Raw genomic sequence first — 18,202 nt, forward strand, 5'->3', positions numbered from 1 at the left:
TGTGAAATAGGTCAAGAGCAACCCAGCATCAATATTCGTGGGAAAATTACTTTTGCCATTTAGAGTTAGCATGCATCAGCAGGATTTCATTTTAGGAGATGTCAATAGCATGCAAAGGAATTTTCTCAATTAATAATTCTCATTTAGTTTCTAATGTTCACCTAAACAGTGTCAATATGTCTACAATGTAAATGAGTGGCTATCTGACTTGTGCAAAGCTTTCTTTCATGATTGCCTTGCTTCTGGATTGAATCAAATATAATGCATTGCTTACAAAATACACACATTTTTCATTTTTGCAGCTTTACAAAGTTGTGACAAGCTCCTTGGTGGGGGGGTTAAACAAATTAGCAGAGGGGTTTGCAGATTACAATCAATATTTGTGAACATGAACAACTCTCTTCCGAAGCCAGAAACCAAAGCTCAAGGAATACAAACTGTGATGTCAGTAACAGGCAAAATCTGGAGCTGCGCCAGGAAATATATTCTAGCCGCAGGCAATCCCCTGCCCTGGGTGTTCTCATAGTCACCTTTACCAGAGAGCTAATGCCTGAACCTGAATTGTGATTAAGATGTAGAAGCTGGAGCCGTGCCATAGAGAATGGCTTTGGAAAGTTGCCAACTCATGCTATTTACTGCAGTTAAATTCATCCACAGGTTAAAGTTTTTTCTCCATTTTCTGGCTTTGGGAAGGAATTAATCAGGGTCACAGCATTGATTGACTGTCTTGGTCAATCAAGACGAAACACAGCATGAACACAAAGTGAATTCTTAAATATTGTGGTATTCCATGTTAAGGCAAACTGTTAGGCTCATTTTTACCAGACTATTATGATGATTGTATATTCTGTCCTAGGGCTAATCGTGTTTTGAATAGACTACCAGTGTGGTAACGTTCATATTTCAGAATTTAATAGACTTGAATTAATTTTCCCTGTCTGAATGGACACTTATCTAAGGTCAAGGTGAGGTAGTAAAGTAAAACAACTATTTTGTCAGGGTCAGCATAAGGTTAGGCAAGCAAACTGATTAGTGGGGCAGTCTAGGTAAGAACAATGACTTGGTAAGGTTGCTCTAAATGTAAGGTTACATTAGCATTAACTAAACTTACTCAAAAGGTAGAGATCAAATTCCAGTCCTGTGGGTTAACAGGCAAACATTTAGTTGACCACAATGTCCACAATGGCACCATCAAGAAATAGTTATATAACTACCCAATACCAATGAAGGTTATTCATACACAGATAAAGTGCTATATATTTTTTATTAAATTGTTACAGAAATAATCCAAATGTGATCAGCTTCATAACTAGATTTTGTCTTTTTCTGTACTTTATATAATTCTAACATGTACTGATGCAATTACTGGCAATGTTCCATTTTGTCTTTTGCTCCCTCAATGCCAATTTCAAACCAAGATTTAGTGGCGATCTCAACAAGTTGACAAACCATGTCAACTACACATTGCTGAAGCAGACATATTACCCACAATCTAAAGGTTGAAGCCAAATGAAGAAAGAGACAGGCAGGCCACACTTGAGGACAAGCAGGCGTAGCTGCAGGTGTAGAGTTTCTTATGGAAAGCAACCCGGCACCTCCTACAGTGATGACAAATGTCATCATCTTGTTAATGTATTAATTTCTTAACTTGTGTCTTAAATAACTTATAAAAACCTGTATAGTATATCCGTCTTTTGAGCAGGAAAACAGGTATGAATGAAGCTCCTATTAGCATATAATTAGCATATACTATTGGCCTACTAAACAAATAGTAACATTTCTGTAAATCCCCTTAAGCCCATGCAACACTGAATCCGTTACACTTACGCATTCCATCAGTCTATTTTTGTAAGTGACATTCATCATTCTAAGTTTAGCAATCCATTTGGGTAATGAAAGATTGCTATGTGCCATTTGAGATTCATGCTGTGAATGGAATGACAGATCATAAAAAAAGCCAATATGAATCTAATCATTTGAAAATCAAAGCAGCATGCCCACAACTAAAAGTGATCAACAAAACCTTAAGTAATTAAAGTTTCAACCTGGTAAAAATGACATATGGTTAACATCACCTGCTACATTCCAGATTAAGAGGATTTTATTCTTGGAGAATGTGATAACCGTCAGCATATGCTAGGCAGCACACAGTCTCAGATGGCCATGTATCATGTCCTTACATGTGGACCTTAAATAAAGGTTGCAGTTAAATCATGGCCAACGAAAGGTCATGACAAATAAAGAGCTCAGACTCAAAACACGATATATATTTTGGCCTGAAGTTAGCACCAATGAGTATCGATGAGTGTCTAAAATTGTTTTTATATTTTTACCGTTTTTCGTTTTGTGTGATTAATCATTCAATCATTTTGTATGTGTCATTTTTTTTTAGAAGATCTTTTTTGAATGAATGAATCTCGTCAAATAATGTGAAAGCAAACACTGAATGATCAATTTTGTTCCGATTATTGAAAGAGGATAAAAGACTATTTTCACATTAACCCTGCCATTTGAATAGATCAGTGGAGTAGAAAACACAGTAATTTCTACCTCCATTTATTACAGCTGAGGAAACACTGCTGAGTCCATCCAGGAATCAAAGAACCCAAGATGATTAAAAGGTCAAAAGAGGCAGATGGGACGGCCGCTGGCCAAGGTAAGCAGTGAAGTGTGATCCCATCTTCTTCCACTCCTACAGGTAAAGAACAAGCTCAAACCGCAGGTAGCATCAACCACCATTATGCAAGTTTAGTGTGTCTATGAAACATCAGTTTATTTTTAAATTAATTAAAAGTTTTCTGTGTGCAATATGAAGCTCCTTTTGCAACAATTAGGAGACAGAATTTTAGCAAACCAAATAATCTGACCTTAGAGGAAAAATTGAAAGGATCATACAGTAAGTAATTGATAAGACTGGTACTGCAGTCTAGACTTAAGTGCTAAAGGAAACTGGGCCTTCACTATCTTCTTTTCTTGTGTAACCTTGTTTCTTTGTCTTGACTGTGAAGCACTTTGCAAACTTTGTTTTAGTAAAGTGCTATGCAAATAAGTTATTATTTTTTGTAGTGCCTTACCTAATCGTCACGTTAACATATGATAGAAGTGTATCACATGCAATAGTTCCCAGCTGCATCCTCAGTCTGTCACAGAATAAAGGTTTATCATAATGAAAATTTGAGACCAACTGGGGGAAAAAAGCACACTAAGGTGCTAGCTCTCCAGCCTATTCTAAACAAAGCAAAGCACAAACTAACTTCAGTCAATATTTGACAAACTCTGACAAAAGAGAAAAGATGACACTGCCAAGTCAGACCCTGCGGGTAAACAGGATTGATGGAATGAGGTTGATGGGGGGAGATTTATTTGTGAACAAATGTGCAGAAAATGATGAATGCATCCAAAACTTTATGCTCTATTCATATATTTCTGTTTGGTGTTTTATGTCTGTTTGGTGCTTTGAATGGTTTATTACAAGCTATTATCAAGGCTACAGCTTATTCAAAAAGACTTCATAGGCTATGCTTTCAGTCTTTGGCTGTTTTATGATTTTTGTGAATTTCTGGTTCTTTGTTTTCTTTTTTCACAATTTCAAAGGCAGAATCACTTTATTCTGCAACTTCAAGACAGCAATTTGTCAACATATTTACATCTCAATATGCATTGACATACTATACTCAAACATAACAGGAGCTCATATACAATGCTCTAGACAGGCCGCAGGCTGTATATCACTATAAACAGAACAGAATAGTACACAATAGCCACTAGAACAAGTGAACAGGGAAGCCAGGACTCTCAAATTGGAAGTCTGACGCTTCATTGACTGAGCTGCCCAGGCTCTAAATAGACTGACTTTAATTTCCTAGTGCTCTAATGTGCACCTGAAAATGAGCAGGTCCTGCTGCAAATGTTTTCAATAGAAATAAGTGTGGGCGAGCTGGGGAAATCACAACAACGGTCATGATTGGTTTGCTTCCTCCTTAAGTTATGAAGTACTGAATGTGCAATGGATTGTTGTATACATTAATGTACATATTTTTATGCATGGATATGTTCCACAAATCTGCTGAAATTAATTACAATATGTTTAGAATGATGTGGTTTAGCCATGTATGTCAAATCTCATAAGTCTCCCATTCAGTGTGTCGATTGACCCTGTGATCATTTAAATCCAATCCATAATGTGATCCTAATACCATGCTGACATGTGCTGCGTATGCTCCTCAACATGTGCCTTATCAGGTCCTGCTGCAGAGAGTTTCGATGGTAGAGAAGGTAGGCTTAGGGAAGAACAAGAACTGATATGCAATGGATTTTTGCATACAAGAACGTACGGTTTTGCGTGCGTGGATATGTAGGTGTATTACTACATATCTGTTCACAGTATGAAGCTTAGGCATGCATTCACAAAGAAAAAGGTAAAAAAAAAATGTTATGAAATAAATGCAAATGTGTTTGACACAATAATTGGAAGAGCCATCTACTTACTGTTTAGGCACTTACTGTTCTGAATAAAATTATACAATAAATAACATCAAACATTCTAATATGTCATGTATTAGAATGTGTTTCAGCATGGTTTACCTGGGTGATGGTTTCTTTACAAAACAATACTCAATAGATTTTTAAAAGCTGTGTATGATCATGGTCATGTTGATGTTTTTTGTTGTTGTTTTTTTCCTAGAGTTAAAAGGTATGGTTGCTAACATTTCATTTTCCAATGTTGGCAGTAGGGATCAAGAAGAAATCTAAGGTCCCCGGGGTTATGATTACACAGTTTGTTGAGACGCTGCCAGAGGGAAAGAGCCATCCAGACTTCACCCGCAAGCCTATCGCTTTGACCATCCAAGAGGGTAGGCCTGATGGCAGAGAATAATTTCAAATATCACATGAATATCACAAAATATTCTATGATGACAGTCTCACAATTTTGCATAATGGATTAGATCCAGAGCCATTGTGAGCAGCAATTCAGTTAGGGCAAGGCCAATGGGAGGAGAGCTCTGTCATCCAAGATCTAGGCTTCAGAACCTGAGTCAGACAGGCCCACTGACTTCAATTTGAAACCATGAACAGCGATTAGATGACCAAAAACCCATGCTGTTAATGTTTTCAAGAAGATTCCTTCTCCACAGCTGCATGTACGAGTGATGTGATGAAAATTAATGATAATGTGTGTATTATATATATTATTATAGAATGCACATCACATCTAATTATTAGGCTATACCTTATATATTCTACAATACAGTAATATTTTGCGTCATATGTTTACTGTGTTTCCCAAGGATCTATTGCAAGTGAAGTCACCGTGTGTGTATGTATGTGTTTGTTTTTCACAGGCAAATTTGCATTTTTCAAAGCCATTGTCATTGGAGACCCAAAGCCGACTGTAACATGGAGCAGAAATAACGGAGATGTGTCTGATACGTCAAGATACCAGGCCAAATATGATCCCAATTCCAATGAGCATACATTTGAGGCAAGTGATATGGGCTATCAAAGGCCAGTGTGACGCCATATGGCATGCTGATGTAAAGAAGGGATAAAAATAGCGAGAGAGAGACAGAGACAGACACACTCAAATTCAATTAATTTTTCAGTCAAAGCCATTTGATTACTCCAATGTCATTCAGTCCTCTGACCATGCACAATCAGTATTTGCTTTGCCAATTGCTCTTTCTTTGACATGCATGACAAAAGATCTCAACACTCAACCGAAGAGATTTCCTCTTTGTGAAAAGGGTCTGGATATGCCTACTCCCATCATCTCCTCACTTCACTGTGTTTAAGTTTGGAAATGTGGAATAAAATGCATGCAGTCATACATAAGTGAGCCATCTACCAATCAAGCAATAAGGAGAGTGTGTAATTGGTCTATTTTGATCCAATTGCTCTGTCACTTGCAGGACGTCTCAACGAGTTCTGCATATATTTTTCTATTCACCTTAGACTTCACACTATGAAACTGGCTTGAAAAAGTAATGACAAGGCCAACATGATTGCACACCTGGTCCATTATATTCATATCTCAATAATTTTCCAACCATATGCTCTTTGATGTTTTCCTTTTTGCAGATGTCGAATGTTTCACCAGACCAAGCAGACACTTATAAATGCTTTGCCACAAATGAGTATGGAAAAGCTATGGTCACAGTTGTCCTGAATGTTATTGAAGGTAAGATTTGTTTGCTTGCTATGCCTATAAAACATTATAACTGTTGTGATTAATTGAGCTTTCCTAGCACAATGGAACTGTAGTGAAACAGTGCAGACCCATTTCATCTGACACAGCATGCAGACTCAAGCATACGCTCAAAACTCGCTATCTATTTCAAATTGAGTACACTTACTGTATATTTGAATTTGAAAGGCTACTACTCTACTATCCCCTTGAAACTATTACACTCATTCCAACAGTTATCACTCAGCAGTCCCTCTTGTATGTTTTTTCATTATATGATTATATGATATATTCATGGAAGTATCCTCTTTTTTCCTTTCAGTTGGTTTCAAAAAGAACAAAGCCCAGCAACAAGCAGAAGCTATCGATGGCAATTTTAAAACTGTACTTGCAAGGAAAAGGTGGTTTTATGTTCCATATATCCATGGTCTTGTGTGTTCTTTACATGTATACATTCATTTAATTAACCTATAAATAATTTACAAGGATGTTCAACTGATGAAACCGTATTCTAATTTCTAGTAAAATCCGCCCTAAATCTGAGCAAACCGAGAGAAAAGAGGGGGAGATAGATCCTAAGTTTTGGGAGCTCTTGCTTAGCGCCAACAAAAAAGACTATGAGAGCATCTGTGCCGAGTTTGGAGTGACCGACTTTCGCTGGATGCTTAAGAAACTAAATGAGATGAAGACAGAAAGGGAGGAAGAGCAAGCACAGGTTTGTCATGTGTGACAATGGCATGGAGTTAACTGGTTTGTTTTCTTTCTTTTTTTTACTGACAGTGACACAGAGACCTGATGTTGACAATTGATATTAATCACAGTAGCAGTAGGCTGCCTGTATCTTTATTCACTAATTTGAAACAATGTCCCTATGCCGTTTATTTTTGATACTGAATTCTTCCTTTTTAACTCAGTTCGTCAGAAACCTGTCTAACCTGAAACCTATTCAAGTCAATGCAGATGGCACTGCATCCTTTGAGCTTGACATGGATCTCATTGACCCGAGCAGCAGGATATTTCTGTACAAGGTTAGTCTGAGAAAAATTCATACCTCATAGACACCCAATCATTTAGCTATGGCATTTATAGCGCATCCCTTGTATAGTGGTTATTATTTGAATTTGAAACATGAGCCTCTTCATATTTATCTCAGATGAATAGTATTTCTCCCAGCCTTCAACATTATCTTGTAGCTATGTTTCGCAAGAAGAATTTCAAGCACCCCAAAAGGAAATTGCGTTGTATATTTCCCCGCAGGATGGTGAAATGGTTCCATACACAAAGGATTTGGGTGAAAAGATTAAGCACAACCTCAACCAAGTGGGTAGAAAGTATATTTTCAGCATGAAGGACCTTCTACCAGATGATGCTGGACTGTATCAGCTGGATGTTGAAGATGTGAATATGTTTTCCACTGATTTCAAAAGTAAGTTCTGCACTGGGACACACAACAACTTAATATCCTTATTGCTATTTTGGAGTGCGGGTATGTGATATAACTTTCATACAGTGTTGTTTTGCAAGTTGTCTAATACACCACAGCCCCAATTAAACAGCCCACGTGTTTCTATCAATTAACTTTTATATGGATTTAACAAGCCTCAATTTGACTTTAAATAGCATCGCTCATTATTTTTCAGTTCCCACGGTGGATTTCTTGGTGAAAATTCAGGAAGTGAAAGCAACAGAGAGAGAAGATGCTGTGTTTGAGTGTGTCCTGTCAAACCCCTTCTCCAAGATCTTGTGGTTTGGCAAGAATTTACCACTGGAACAAGGGGATAAATATGATATTGAGGTTTCAGAAGACAAACTCATTCACAGGCTGGTGGTCAAAGACTGCATGATAGTAGACAAAGGAATTTATTCTGTCTGTGCAGGAATAAAATCGTGCAATGCGTGGCTTGTTGTTGAAGGTAAGATATTACACAGCACTCCAGCAGAAGATTGGTACTGATAATGTTGGATAATGGACATTGCTAATGGTTTATAATGGAATGATAATGGTCAATAATGTGATGATGATGATTTATTATACCAATTTTTGCTTTTTATGTCATAATATGGCCCTTCTAGTGTGCATCAACTGTGAATATCCTCTTTCCTTCTGTTCAGCTGACAAAGACGCGCAAAAGGGCAAAAAGACAGCAAGGAAAACAACAAGGGCAGGAGGATCTGGAGAGGACCTGCAGAAAGTTGCCCAAGAGCAACAAGCAAAACTAGAGAAGGTGAGAGAGGAGAGGAAAGAACAGGTTAAAGCTGCTAAAGAAGCTGCAGCAGCTGCACCTCCACCTCCAACCCCTGCAGCCCCTGCTCCTGCTGCTGCTCCTGCTGCTACTCCTGCTGCTGCTCCTGCACCAAGCCCAGCTCCAGTTGTGGCCGAGCCCAAGGCACCGGAAGATCCTGAACCAAGTAAGACCGTAAGGCTTATGAAATGGGGTGCTGAATTCCCAGACAAGGAAGCCATATTGCCACAGGACTAATATTACCCGGGTTCAGAGATTTCTAATAATATCTGTAATTTGTTAAGTAAAAATTCCAGGGGCGCCCTGGTGGCTCACCGAGTAGGGCGCGTACCATTTGGCTCAGGCCTTCCTGCAGCGACCCGGGTTCAAATCCGTCCCGTAGTCCTTTGCTGCATGTCCTCCCCTCGCTCTCTCTCCCATACCTTCCTGTCTCTCTCTCACTATATCTCTCAAATAAAGCATAAAAATAAAAATTCCAGCATAAATTTACCATTACCTACCATATTTTGGAGAAGACAGAGGTCCCCGGATGAAACTAATTTGTGCAAATCAAATTTTCAGTAATTTCAGGCAACATAATTTGTTTGGGGCAGTGATTTGATTTTGTTCTTCTTCCAAACATGTGATTTCTATTATTTGCCTTTCATGAAAAATAGAGGCAGCAGTGGCATCTCTAGAGGAAACTTCAAGCTTTGCTTTGTTAAATCAGGAAGTGAAAAATTGTCAAATCTTGACCCTTAATTGTACTCCAGGCACCGACAATTTCAGCGAATTTCATTTCAGCGAATTTCATTATCCTGTGCCAAGGTGTTTAACAAAATGAAGAACTTGGGGGGGTAATTCATTAATTTGAGGTCCCCACATTCACTAATGCTAGTCCTGTGTAAATAGGGGTTAAGCCTTACCTAGACATTTTTTAATAAGTCTTTTTATTGAAATCATATATAGCCATTCAAATACTGTTTATCCATTCCAAAATTTTCAATTTTCAATTCAATGCTATCAAAGGATATGCCATCAGCATATCAGAATGAAACTACATACACATTTCCATCATGAATGCTGTTTGTTTACTTATTGTCTCGCAAGTGTCATCTGCATTCTCATTTCAAGTCTCACTGATTACAATGATACTGTATTTGTTTCATACATATTTTTTTTGGTGTCCAGCGTTTTGCATACTATGCAATGTATTTGGTATGATAACCTGTTGTTCATACGGCAGTTACTGACTGGTGTTGATGGTTAATAGGAATAAAAGATGGACCAGCAGTGAAAATAGAGGTTTCGGATCCACAGGTTGTGGATGTGGTTAGTGGTGGTAAGAAATGTCAACGGTTGCATGGATACAAAATTGAATGACAGCCATTTGAAATATAATGGCTTCAAAAGTCAGTGTGTTTACCCATAACTGAGATAACATAGATTTGTAGACCGTATGCAAAAATATTAAAATATGTTTGTTCGTAGACTTCTGACCCTGTAGAACTAAAAAGCAACTACACCTCACAGTAGTCTGATGTAGCCTTTACTTTAATGAAATTTCTTCTTTCATCAAAATATTAGTATAGTTTAACCATTTTTGAGGTCCAGTCATCGTAACCTTTAGTCATTATTTCATGTTTTGTTGTTTAGTCCATTGTGTAATTGCTTGCCTATGTTACATGTCATGTTTTTTTTATTTAAATATCATGTTTTGCTTATTAGTATTAATCCCATCTAGCTTTACTGGTACAACTAATCTTCTTAGCATGGCAAGAGATTGGTTGATACAATGATAGAATGGAAGTGCATTTTTATCAGTATATTACACAAAATGTGTTCTATATAATGTTTATAGTATATATGTTTCTCTTGTGTTTTGTTTCTTGCTATCTTGTACTGCAATATGTATACATTTAGAGATCCATAAATGCTGCCAAATTACTTACTATAATATAATAGCATATAATTTAATTACATTTTTCAAAGCAGGAACTTTATAATGCTACTTGTCAACTAGTAACCACAAAGCATTAAACTGATTTATTCTTCAAAAAAACAGTTTAATATGTCACTTAATTCCAGCCGCAACCAACAAAAACTAAGTGTAAGACTGGCTTTGGATTACAGATATACAAAAATCTAAAATTATACTCATTCAGATAAAGCATCAACAGCAGCAGATAGAGATTCAGGAAGTGGTACAGGATATATACATATAAAATTGAGGGAGAAAACTGTTTAAATAACTTATTGTTATTGTTGTTAGGCCACTCAGGTGATGAGGCCAGTGATGGTGCAAGACTTGATCTGCAAGTTGCAGTTGCAGGAGGTGATGCACCAGATATTTAGTACTGAATAAGTACAATAATAACACAAAAGTGTTTTGAATAATATCTCATCCATAGAGTTTTTAAATGACAAAATAACTCACTGATTTTTTTGTATTATTAAATTTCAATGCCTAATCAAATGATTGCTTATAACATGACTTAATCCTGTTATTTACCATAGTAACTCTTATAAATCCAATGCCAATGCATAAATGCGAAGGTGTGAAATAACACAGTAGAAGATCCTTGATAACCAACACGTGAAAGCCAGTTCTTATCAGTGCCACTCAACACTCCACAAGGACGCTCATGCTTGGAAAGTCTTGTGTGCACATATTGTTTACAAAGTTTGTAAAGCTATGTGTTTGCTGCTTGTCATTGTGCTTGCTTTTGATGTCACAAACTTGCACTGTAACTTGTACTGATCATAAATTTCAAAACCAGATCACACTGACCTGATATTTGAACCATGCACTATATTACTTGTTGGAATATGCACTGCATTTAAAAACCTGAAGACAGTGCTGTTGGAGTAGTTTTAGCTAAAACTGTATTCTTAATTCCTTATTTTCCTTACTTTTCACACAGTGCTAGTATCATAAGGTTGAGCAAAGCATAACATTAACTAGAGCTGCAACGATTAATCAATTAATCCATTAGTTGTCAACTATTAAATTAATCGCCAACTATTTTGATAATTGATTAATCGGTTTGAGTAATTTTTTAAGAAAAATAAGTCAAAATTCTCTGATTCCAGCTTCTTAAATGTGAATATTTTCTGGTTTCTTTATATCTTTGGGTTGTGGACAAAACAAGACATTTGAGGACCTCCTCTTGGGCTTTGGGAAACACTGATCGACATTTTTCACCATTTTCTGACATTTTATAGACCAAACAACTAATCGATTAATCGAGAAAATAATCAACAGATTAATCGACAATGAAAATAATTGTTAGTTGCAGCCCTAACATTAACCTTTTTCCTCTGTGTAAAGTACAACTAAGGCAACATTTTGAAATTATTAATATTGTTCAACTAACTTAACAAGCATAATAGCAGAGAGACGTATACGTGTTGGTTATTTATTTCATCTTGTGTTCTATTATTCAATATAAATCTATTCCTCAACTGCTCAACTGAAGTGGAGAGTAACTTTTTGTTTCATGTTACCTAGAGCCTGGAATTACCAGTGGACTCTCTGATATTTATGCTCTTCGTGGCAAGCCAGCTGAACTAACTGTGCAGATGAACACTGATTGCGATGGGACCTGGTTCAAAGATGGAGAGCAGGTAAGGCTCTCGAGTCGCCATACTTATATTTTACATTCAGGCACTCTTAACATAACTCATGAGTGTTGAGTGAACAGTAGAATAAGCTTGACTTCCTAGATTGCCAACATTACAGTAAGAAATGCAAAGATAAAAGCAACAAATACTGTTGTGTCCATAGTATGGCCAAGTAGAGGAGACCTTTCTTTAACTTCATTCATTCTTTTTGTAATGTAAAACAAAGCAAACCAAAAATCCTCCTTTTTAATGGATTAATGTGTCTCACTAGTTAACCTCCAAAGCTGGGATCAGCATAACCAAAGATGGAACTTCTCACAAGCTGACAGTTCAAAGCTGTAGCGACGGTGACTCTGGAGCATATCGTTTCGTGTCAGGAGACCTCAGTACGCAAGGAAAGATCACTGTTGGAGGTATAATTTAATTCCTATCGTTCTAAAATGCATATTAAATAACACAACGGATTGAATGCATTCACTGGACTATGTGCTTTATCTTTCATAGATGTACCGGAATTTGACCCCGATGATCTTCACAAGTTCTCCAAACCAGTGGTAGTAAGAGTGGGCCAGAACGCTGCTTTCAAGATGCCCTTTCCTCCTCAGGAGTCTTTGGTGGTCAGTTGGTTTAAGGACGGCGCCGAGGTGAAGGATGGAGGAGGAGTCAAGATTGTAAGGGAGCCCAACCACAGCCGGTTGCTGCTCAGAGACTGCCTGCGAACAGACGCAGGAGAAATCAAGATCCAACTCAAAAACCCATTTGGGGCAGTGGAGGCCACAACCCAACTAATTGTGCTTGGTACGATAACATTGGCAGAAATATGATGAGGAAAGTGAAAAATATTGTGAGATCAAATGTAGACGTTTATGTCTCATATTGGACAAGCAGCCGTTCATCCCTCCATCTGCAACCACTTTGAAAAAAAATCAAGCAGCTGATATGTGGCACTTGCATCCCTACATAAAAACTTTAGTACATGTTTTTCTTGCAGACCGGCCAGGTCCACCAGAGGGTCCAGTGGAGATTGCTGAAACCACCTCATCCGTAATTGAGATAAAATGGAACCCTCCCAAAGACGACGGTGGCTCCGCTGTCACCAACTATATTGTTGAGCGGCAGCAGGCAGGCCAAAGTCTGTGGATGAAGCTCGGGGACGTCTCAGCTGACAAGACCTCCTACAGAGACAGGAATGTGACTCATGGCAAGAAGTACAACTACCGAATCTATGCAGAAAACCCTGAGGGTCTCAGCGACGCCCTGGAGACAGCAGACAGCATTATGGCTGGCATAATGAGTGAGCCAAGAAAAAAGGAGTCTCATTCTGTATTCCTCAGAGGATGTCATGTTAATTTCTTTCTGTTTGTAATAAATGAAAATGCCTCTGGATAGGTTTTGTGATCGCTTCAAATCGTACATCACCTAAACTATATAGCCACTGTAGAAGCCCCACGTTTTATCATTGCCGTAAAAGAGGAACTGTCTGGAAAATCCTGCAGTCCTAATGTAAGATAGAGGTAGGGAGCTTTTATGAGGCCATTGTGTAAGATGAGTCAGAGAGAAAGAACTCATTTGCAGTCACTGAATTGCAGACAACTCCATATTACGTTCATTAAACTTCTTGTCATCCCTTAGTACTCTCCGGTCCACCTGGAGCCCCCAAAGTGGTGAGCGCCTCCAAGACCTGTATCGACTTGACCTGGACCCCTCCAGTGGATGACAGAGGAGTACCAATCATCGGTTACCAAGTGGAGAAACGCAAGAAGGACACCAATCAGTGGATTGCCCTGAACCCACTGAATGAGCCTATTGAAGGTCTGTCAGAACAGAAGCATACTATTATGTTTTGATTGTAGGAAAGTGGGGTTTTTCTTTGTGAATATTTTCTTTTCTTACCTTGCCATACATCTCATCTTCAGGTGAAAAATATACCGTTAAAGATGTCACTGAGGGAGCAGAGTATGAATTCAGGGTTTCAGCCATCAATGAGTCTGGAGCTGGAGATCCAAGCCCTCCCTCTCAGATGGTGTGTGCAAAGAATCCCAATAGTAAGTTTTTAACAATTTAACTTCAGTTACCCAGAGGATTATTTGTGTTTCCTGTCTACATTTTATTTTGTGTGTTTCTCCACTCAGTGAGACCTTGTTTTAAAGACCCAGAGGACTTCATTGTTGTCAGAGCAGGAAATTCTGTGCGTGTCAAAGTAAACTATGAGGTATGGATCAGATACTAACAAACAAGTCTTTCTACCTTTGCCTACTTCAATCCTATAGAATATTAAAGGCCTAATCCTCACTCCCAACAGACAGTAACCCTTTCACAAAAAGTCAAAACACTTTAATAAAGTATTTTTCTGTAATTAAATGACTGAGCTCAAATGTTTGTTTTAAAGTTTTAAGATGTTAGTTTACATTGGTATTATAAAATGGAGGCCAGCATTTTTATCAAGTTAGATGGAAACATTGTTAAAAGTATTTTTTCCATCTACAATGACATTCTCTACAAGAATCTTTTTTACTTTTTTGTACTTTAATCCATACCAAATTATTGCTTTCATATATGAAAATTTTAGACTGAAATCTTGTAGTCCATATTTAATGTCCTGTTTCACACATATCTTGTCTAGTAAATTTAGCATTTCATATTTTATTCTTCCATTCCAGCTTTATTATATTCCTGAGTGATGACTTGATTGCAGTATGGCATTAATGCGACATAAGCCTCATAAGTTATCTCACTGTATCTGATATTGATATCTTCAGGCTGAACCTCCACCAGAAATCACTTGGTTGAAGGATGATGAGCCAATATCCCCGTGGATAAATGTCATCAACATAGAGGGAATGTCTCAGCTTGTTATCCCCTCATCAAAACGCTCAGATTCAGCCATCTACACTATAAAGGCCAAAAACTCTGTGGGGGAGGCTGCATTCGACATCGAGGTTCGAGTCACAGGTAAGCACAAGAAACAGGCATTAACACGAGGGTTCGCCTGATATGGGTTTTTTGAAGGCTGATACGGATATTGATTTTTGTACTAAAGCTGTTGATAGCCAATATTGTCTGCTGATATTCAATCTTTAAATTTGACAATTGTCATGCCAAAAAATACAATTTTATTCTTAGGAGGGTGAATAAGCCTCTGAAGCAGCATTTAGACCATTACACAAAACTAAAACTCATACAAATTGAAACCTATATGAATTAAATTCCTTTGGGGTTACTAGCTCTTTGAGTGCGCCTGGCCACTGCTATTCAGTGGCAGAGGAAAATCTGGATACATTCCTACCTTTGATTGAAGTGAACATTATTTAACAATTAAATGAATGAATAGAATGTGCAAAGAAAATATATTTAAATTGCAAGTTTTACAGACCGTTTTTATCTTGCTGTGGCCAGGGAGGAACCTCAGTCGTGTCGACAATGGACAACACTGACTGAACAACATTTAATAAAAGGCCAATATTGGCAAACCAATATATTGGTCTAACCCTAATTAACACTGTGCCCTTCATAGTGGAAAGATAAACACCATTTTTATTGTGTGTTGCCTGCACTGATATGAAAGGATTAACTTATCTTACGACAGTTGTCAGTTGCAAATGCACATTGACAGCAACTCAAATCCTGACAAAGACCGACACTGAGTTCAAAGTAAAATTAAGGATAGGTAGGATAAGATGAACCTCATTGATCCGTGATGGAAAAGTGTATTGGCTCTTTATCACAGTTATGGTCTCAAAAGGCTTCACAGTGCCTGGATTATGAAACAAGAAATGAAGTCACTGCAGCAGCACAGAGTAGGATAAAGGTATAGGAGCAAGAATAAGTGGGTGGTCACGCTTTTCCTTGCTTGGTAATAATTATAATCTCTGCATCTTGGGTGCTGCTAGATGAACCCAAAACCCCAGGACCAGTGGAGCTAGAGCAAACGGTCCAAGGCAAAGTTGTGGTATCGTGGGCCCCCTCTCCAGACCAGGAGCTTGACGACCGCCTGTACTACGTGGTGGCAGAGCACGACTCCAACACCAGAGTGTGGAAAACTGTTGCAGATCGCCTCTTCAGTAACACGTACACGGCCGAAAACATTCTTCCTGGGAGAGAGTACCATTTCCGGATCTACGCCAAGAACGATATGGGCCTCTCAGATCCATCTGTGTCTCCCACATGGGGTGTCAACAGCAACAGAGGTGGGCTATTATTGAATTCCAGGTCAATTACCTTTGATCAGGGATTTAAATTAAACCGAATCGTAGGCTGTAGATTATGGTTTGACACAATTTCAAGTTCAATCAAGTTCATCTTACTTGTTCAAATATCCTGTACTCTGCACCAAAGAGGGGAATCGTTCACAGTGACCCTACACTAAACTTCCAATGCTTTCCCTCCTTGATTTTTCCCCTGTGTAGTTCAAATGATATCAAACGGAGGTATCCCAACGGAGGTAAACTTTGAGAGACCCCCATCCATCCTGGTCCCACTGAAAGTTCACGCACCGCCTAAAGGTTACCAACTCTATATGACTTGCGCTGTCCGAGGATGCCCCACGCCCACCGTAACCTGGTACCTGAACGACGTATGCATCAACTCCGACAACAACTACTACATCACCAACGCATATGGTGTCTGCTCCATGTATATTCTCAGAGTCCGACCCAAGGACAGCGGTGAATATAAAGTTGTTGCAGTCAACTCCTTTGGCAAGGCAGAGTGTTCCACTAAACTTATGGTTAGAGGTAAGGTTTTAAATAAAAGCTGGTATTTACTCAGTAGTGTATGTTTTGATTTCTTCTTGAACCAATTAATTAATATTCTTTCCCCTGTGATTTCTCCATAGATTGAATCGGCATGAAGACTTGCTTTAGGCACAATTTATCCTTCTCTCACTGGGTTTATTTAGAAAACAAGAAAGTTGAATATTTTGGTTTACTGCATAGGCTATATTGACAATGTGCAATACTATGATGTAAAATGCTGCTCAAACCATCTAGACAGTGCTAACACAGAGTGCTAACATACTTTTACTTACTTGTTTTTATGTGTTCTTTTAAACTGTATTGAATTAGTTACCCTGTCATCTGAAAAGATAAACAGGCTACACTGTATGACTGAAGTGTCATACAGTGTATTTTAGTGATATTTGTTTAAAATGTTCTCAAAAAAGATAGGGCAAAGTTCTTATGGCTACCGCAATAAATCAACTAATTTACATTTTTGAGCAGTGTTCTTTTTTATTTGCCTTTTTTTATCATTAAATTCAGTCTACATTAATATTTTTGCAAACATTCTGACATCACTGACACAGATGAACTCAGTGGCCATCTCTGAGGCAACAAAACCTGACATTTGAGATATTGATATAATTACTGTTTGTGCAGAGAACCATTGTTTCAAGCTGCAGCATGAATAGCCCTTGACTCAGTGTGTTTCCAGCAGTACAGGGCTCTAATATCCAAGCCCACGTCACCATGCACATATCAGTACTGCATTCAACCCATAGGAGCCAAGTGTACATTTTCATTGCATTTCCAAATATATCCACTTAAGCTCCCCAGTAAATTGTCTATGAGAATATCTCTATAGGCTATAGGCTGCAAATATAAAATTAGTCCTTATTACATCTACAGTCATACACCATACCATAAAGGGAAGATCTTCCAATGTGAGTTAAGATGTTTGTTAGCACCTAAATGTTTGATAACTGCTATGCATATGCATATGTTTAAATTTTAAGGAGGGAGACCTACTCAAATCATATACATATAACATATTACGTACCATATTTTACTGACGAAATCAAGTGGGCTCAACATCGCACATAATATGCTTTTATGTGAGTGGAACAGCTGCAGAGTGTGACCATTTTACTAAACTGCACAACCAAAGATGAGCATGCCTAGAATATCTGATGATATTTTTGCTGACTGTAAACAGTCAAATATTAGAGCACTGTTTATACTAGGATATTTTATGTAGGCTTGTTGTTTGTGTATTGGATTCATGTAAGTGTGCTTGCTTACCACATTTCCTCTGCCAGGTCAGGGGTGATGTTTGTGTTTGTCCTCATTTCGTGTCCTTAGGATTTACCTGCAGTTGTGTCACAGCTTCACAGTCTTTTATGAGGCCAGGGTGGCGCATTGGCGCTATTCAAACTGTCTGGGTATGCCATGCCTGT

At 38.2% G+C, this 18,202-nt stretch overlaps 1 protein-coding gene across 1 annotated transcript; it reads left to right on the plus strand.

Annotated features, from left to right (window-relative positions):
* Positions 1 to 2,610: 2,610 nt before the first annotated feature.
* Positions 2,611 to 16,869, plus strand: igfn1.4 (immunoglobulin like and fibronectin type III domain containing 1, tandem duplicate 4). Its single transcript, XM_071542279.1, has 21 exons — positions 2,611 to 2,656; positions 4,731 to 4,853; positions 5,343 to 5,482; positions 6,079 to 6,178; positions 6,507 to 6,585; positions 6,707 to 6,899; positions 7,099 to 7,212; positions 7,442 to 7,610; positions 7,825 to 8,097; positions 8,297 to 8,593; positions 11,918 to 12,033; positions 12,302 to 12,443; positions 12,535 to 12,828; positions 13,022 to 13,324; positions 13,663 to 13,842; positions 13,947 to 14,075; positions 14,163 to 14,242; positions 14,790 to 14,982; positions 15,921 to 16,217; positions 16,437 to 16,763; positions 16,865 to 16,869. Exons 1-21 carry the CDS (start codon positions 2,611 to 2,613, stop codon positions 16,867 to 16,869), a joined length of 3,600 nt encoding a protein of 1,199 aa, XP_071398380.1.
* The last annotated feature ends 1,333 nt before the right edge of the window (positions 16,870 to 18,202 follow it).

Source organism: Centroberyx affinis, unplaced genomic scaffold, assembly GCF_046629955.1.
Source record: "Centroberyx affinis isolate AG114_WGS23_722 - 3 ecotype Tasmania unplaced genomic scaffold, CSIRO-AGI_Caff_v1 ptg004049l_1, whole genome shotgun sequence".
Classification (NCBI taxonomy): domain Eukaryota; kingdom Metazoa; phylum Chordata; class Actinopteri; order Beryciformes; family Berycidae; genus Centroberyx; species Centroberyx affinis.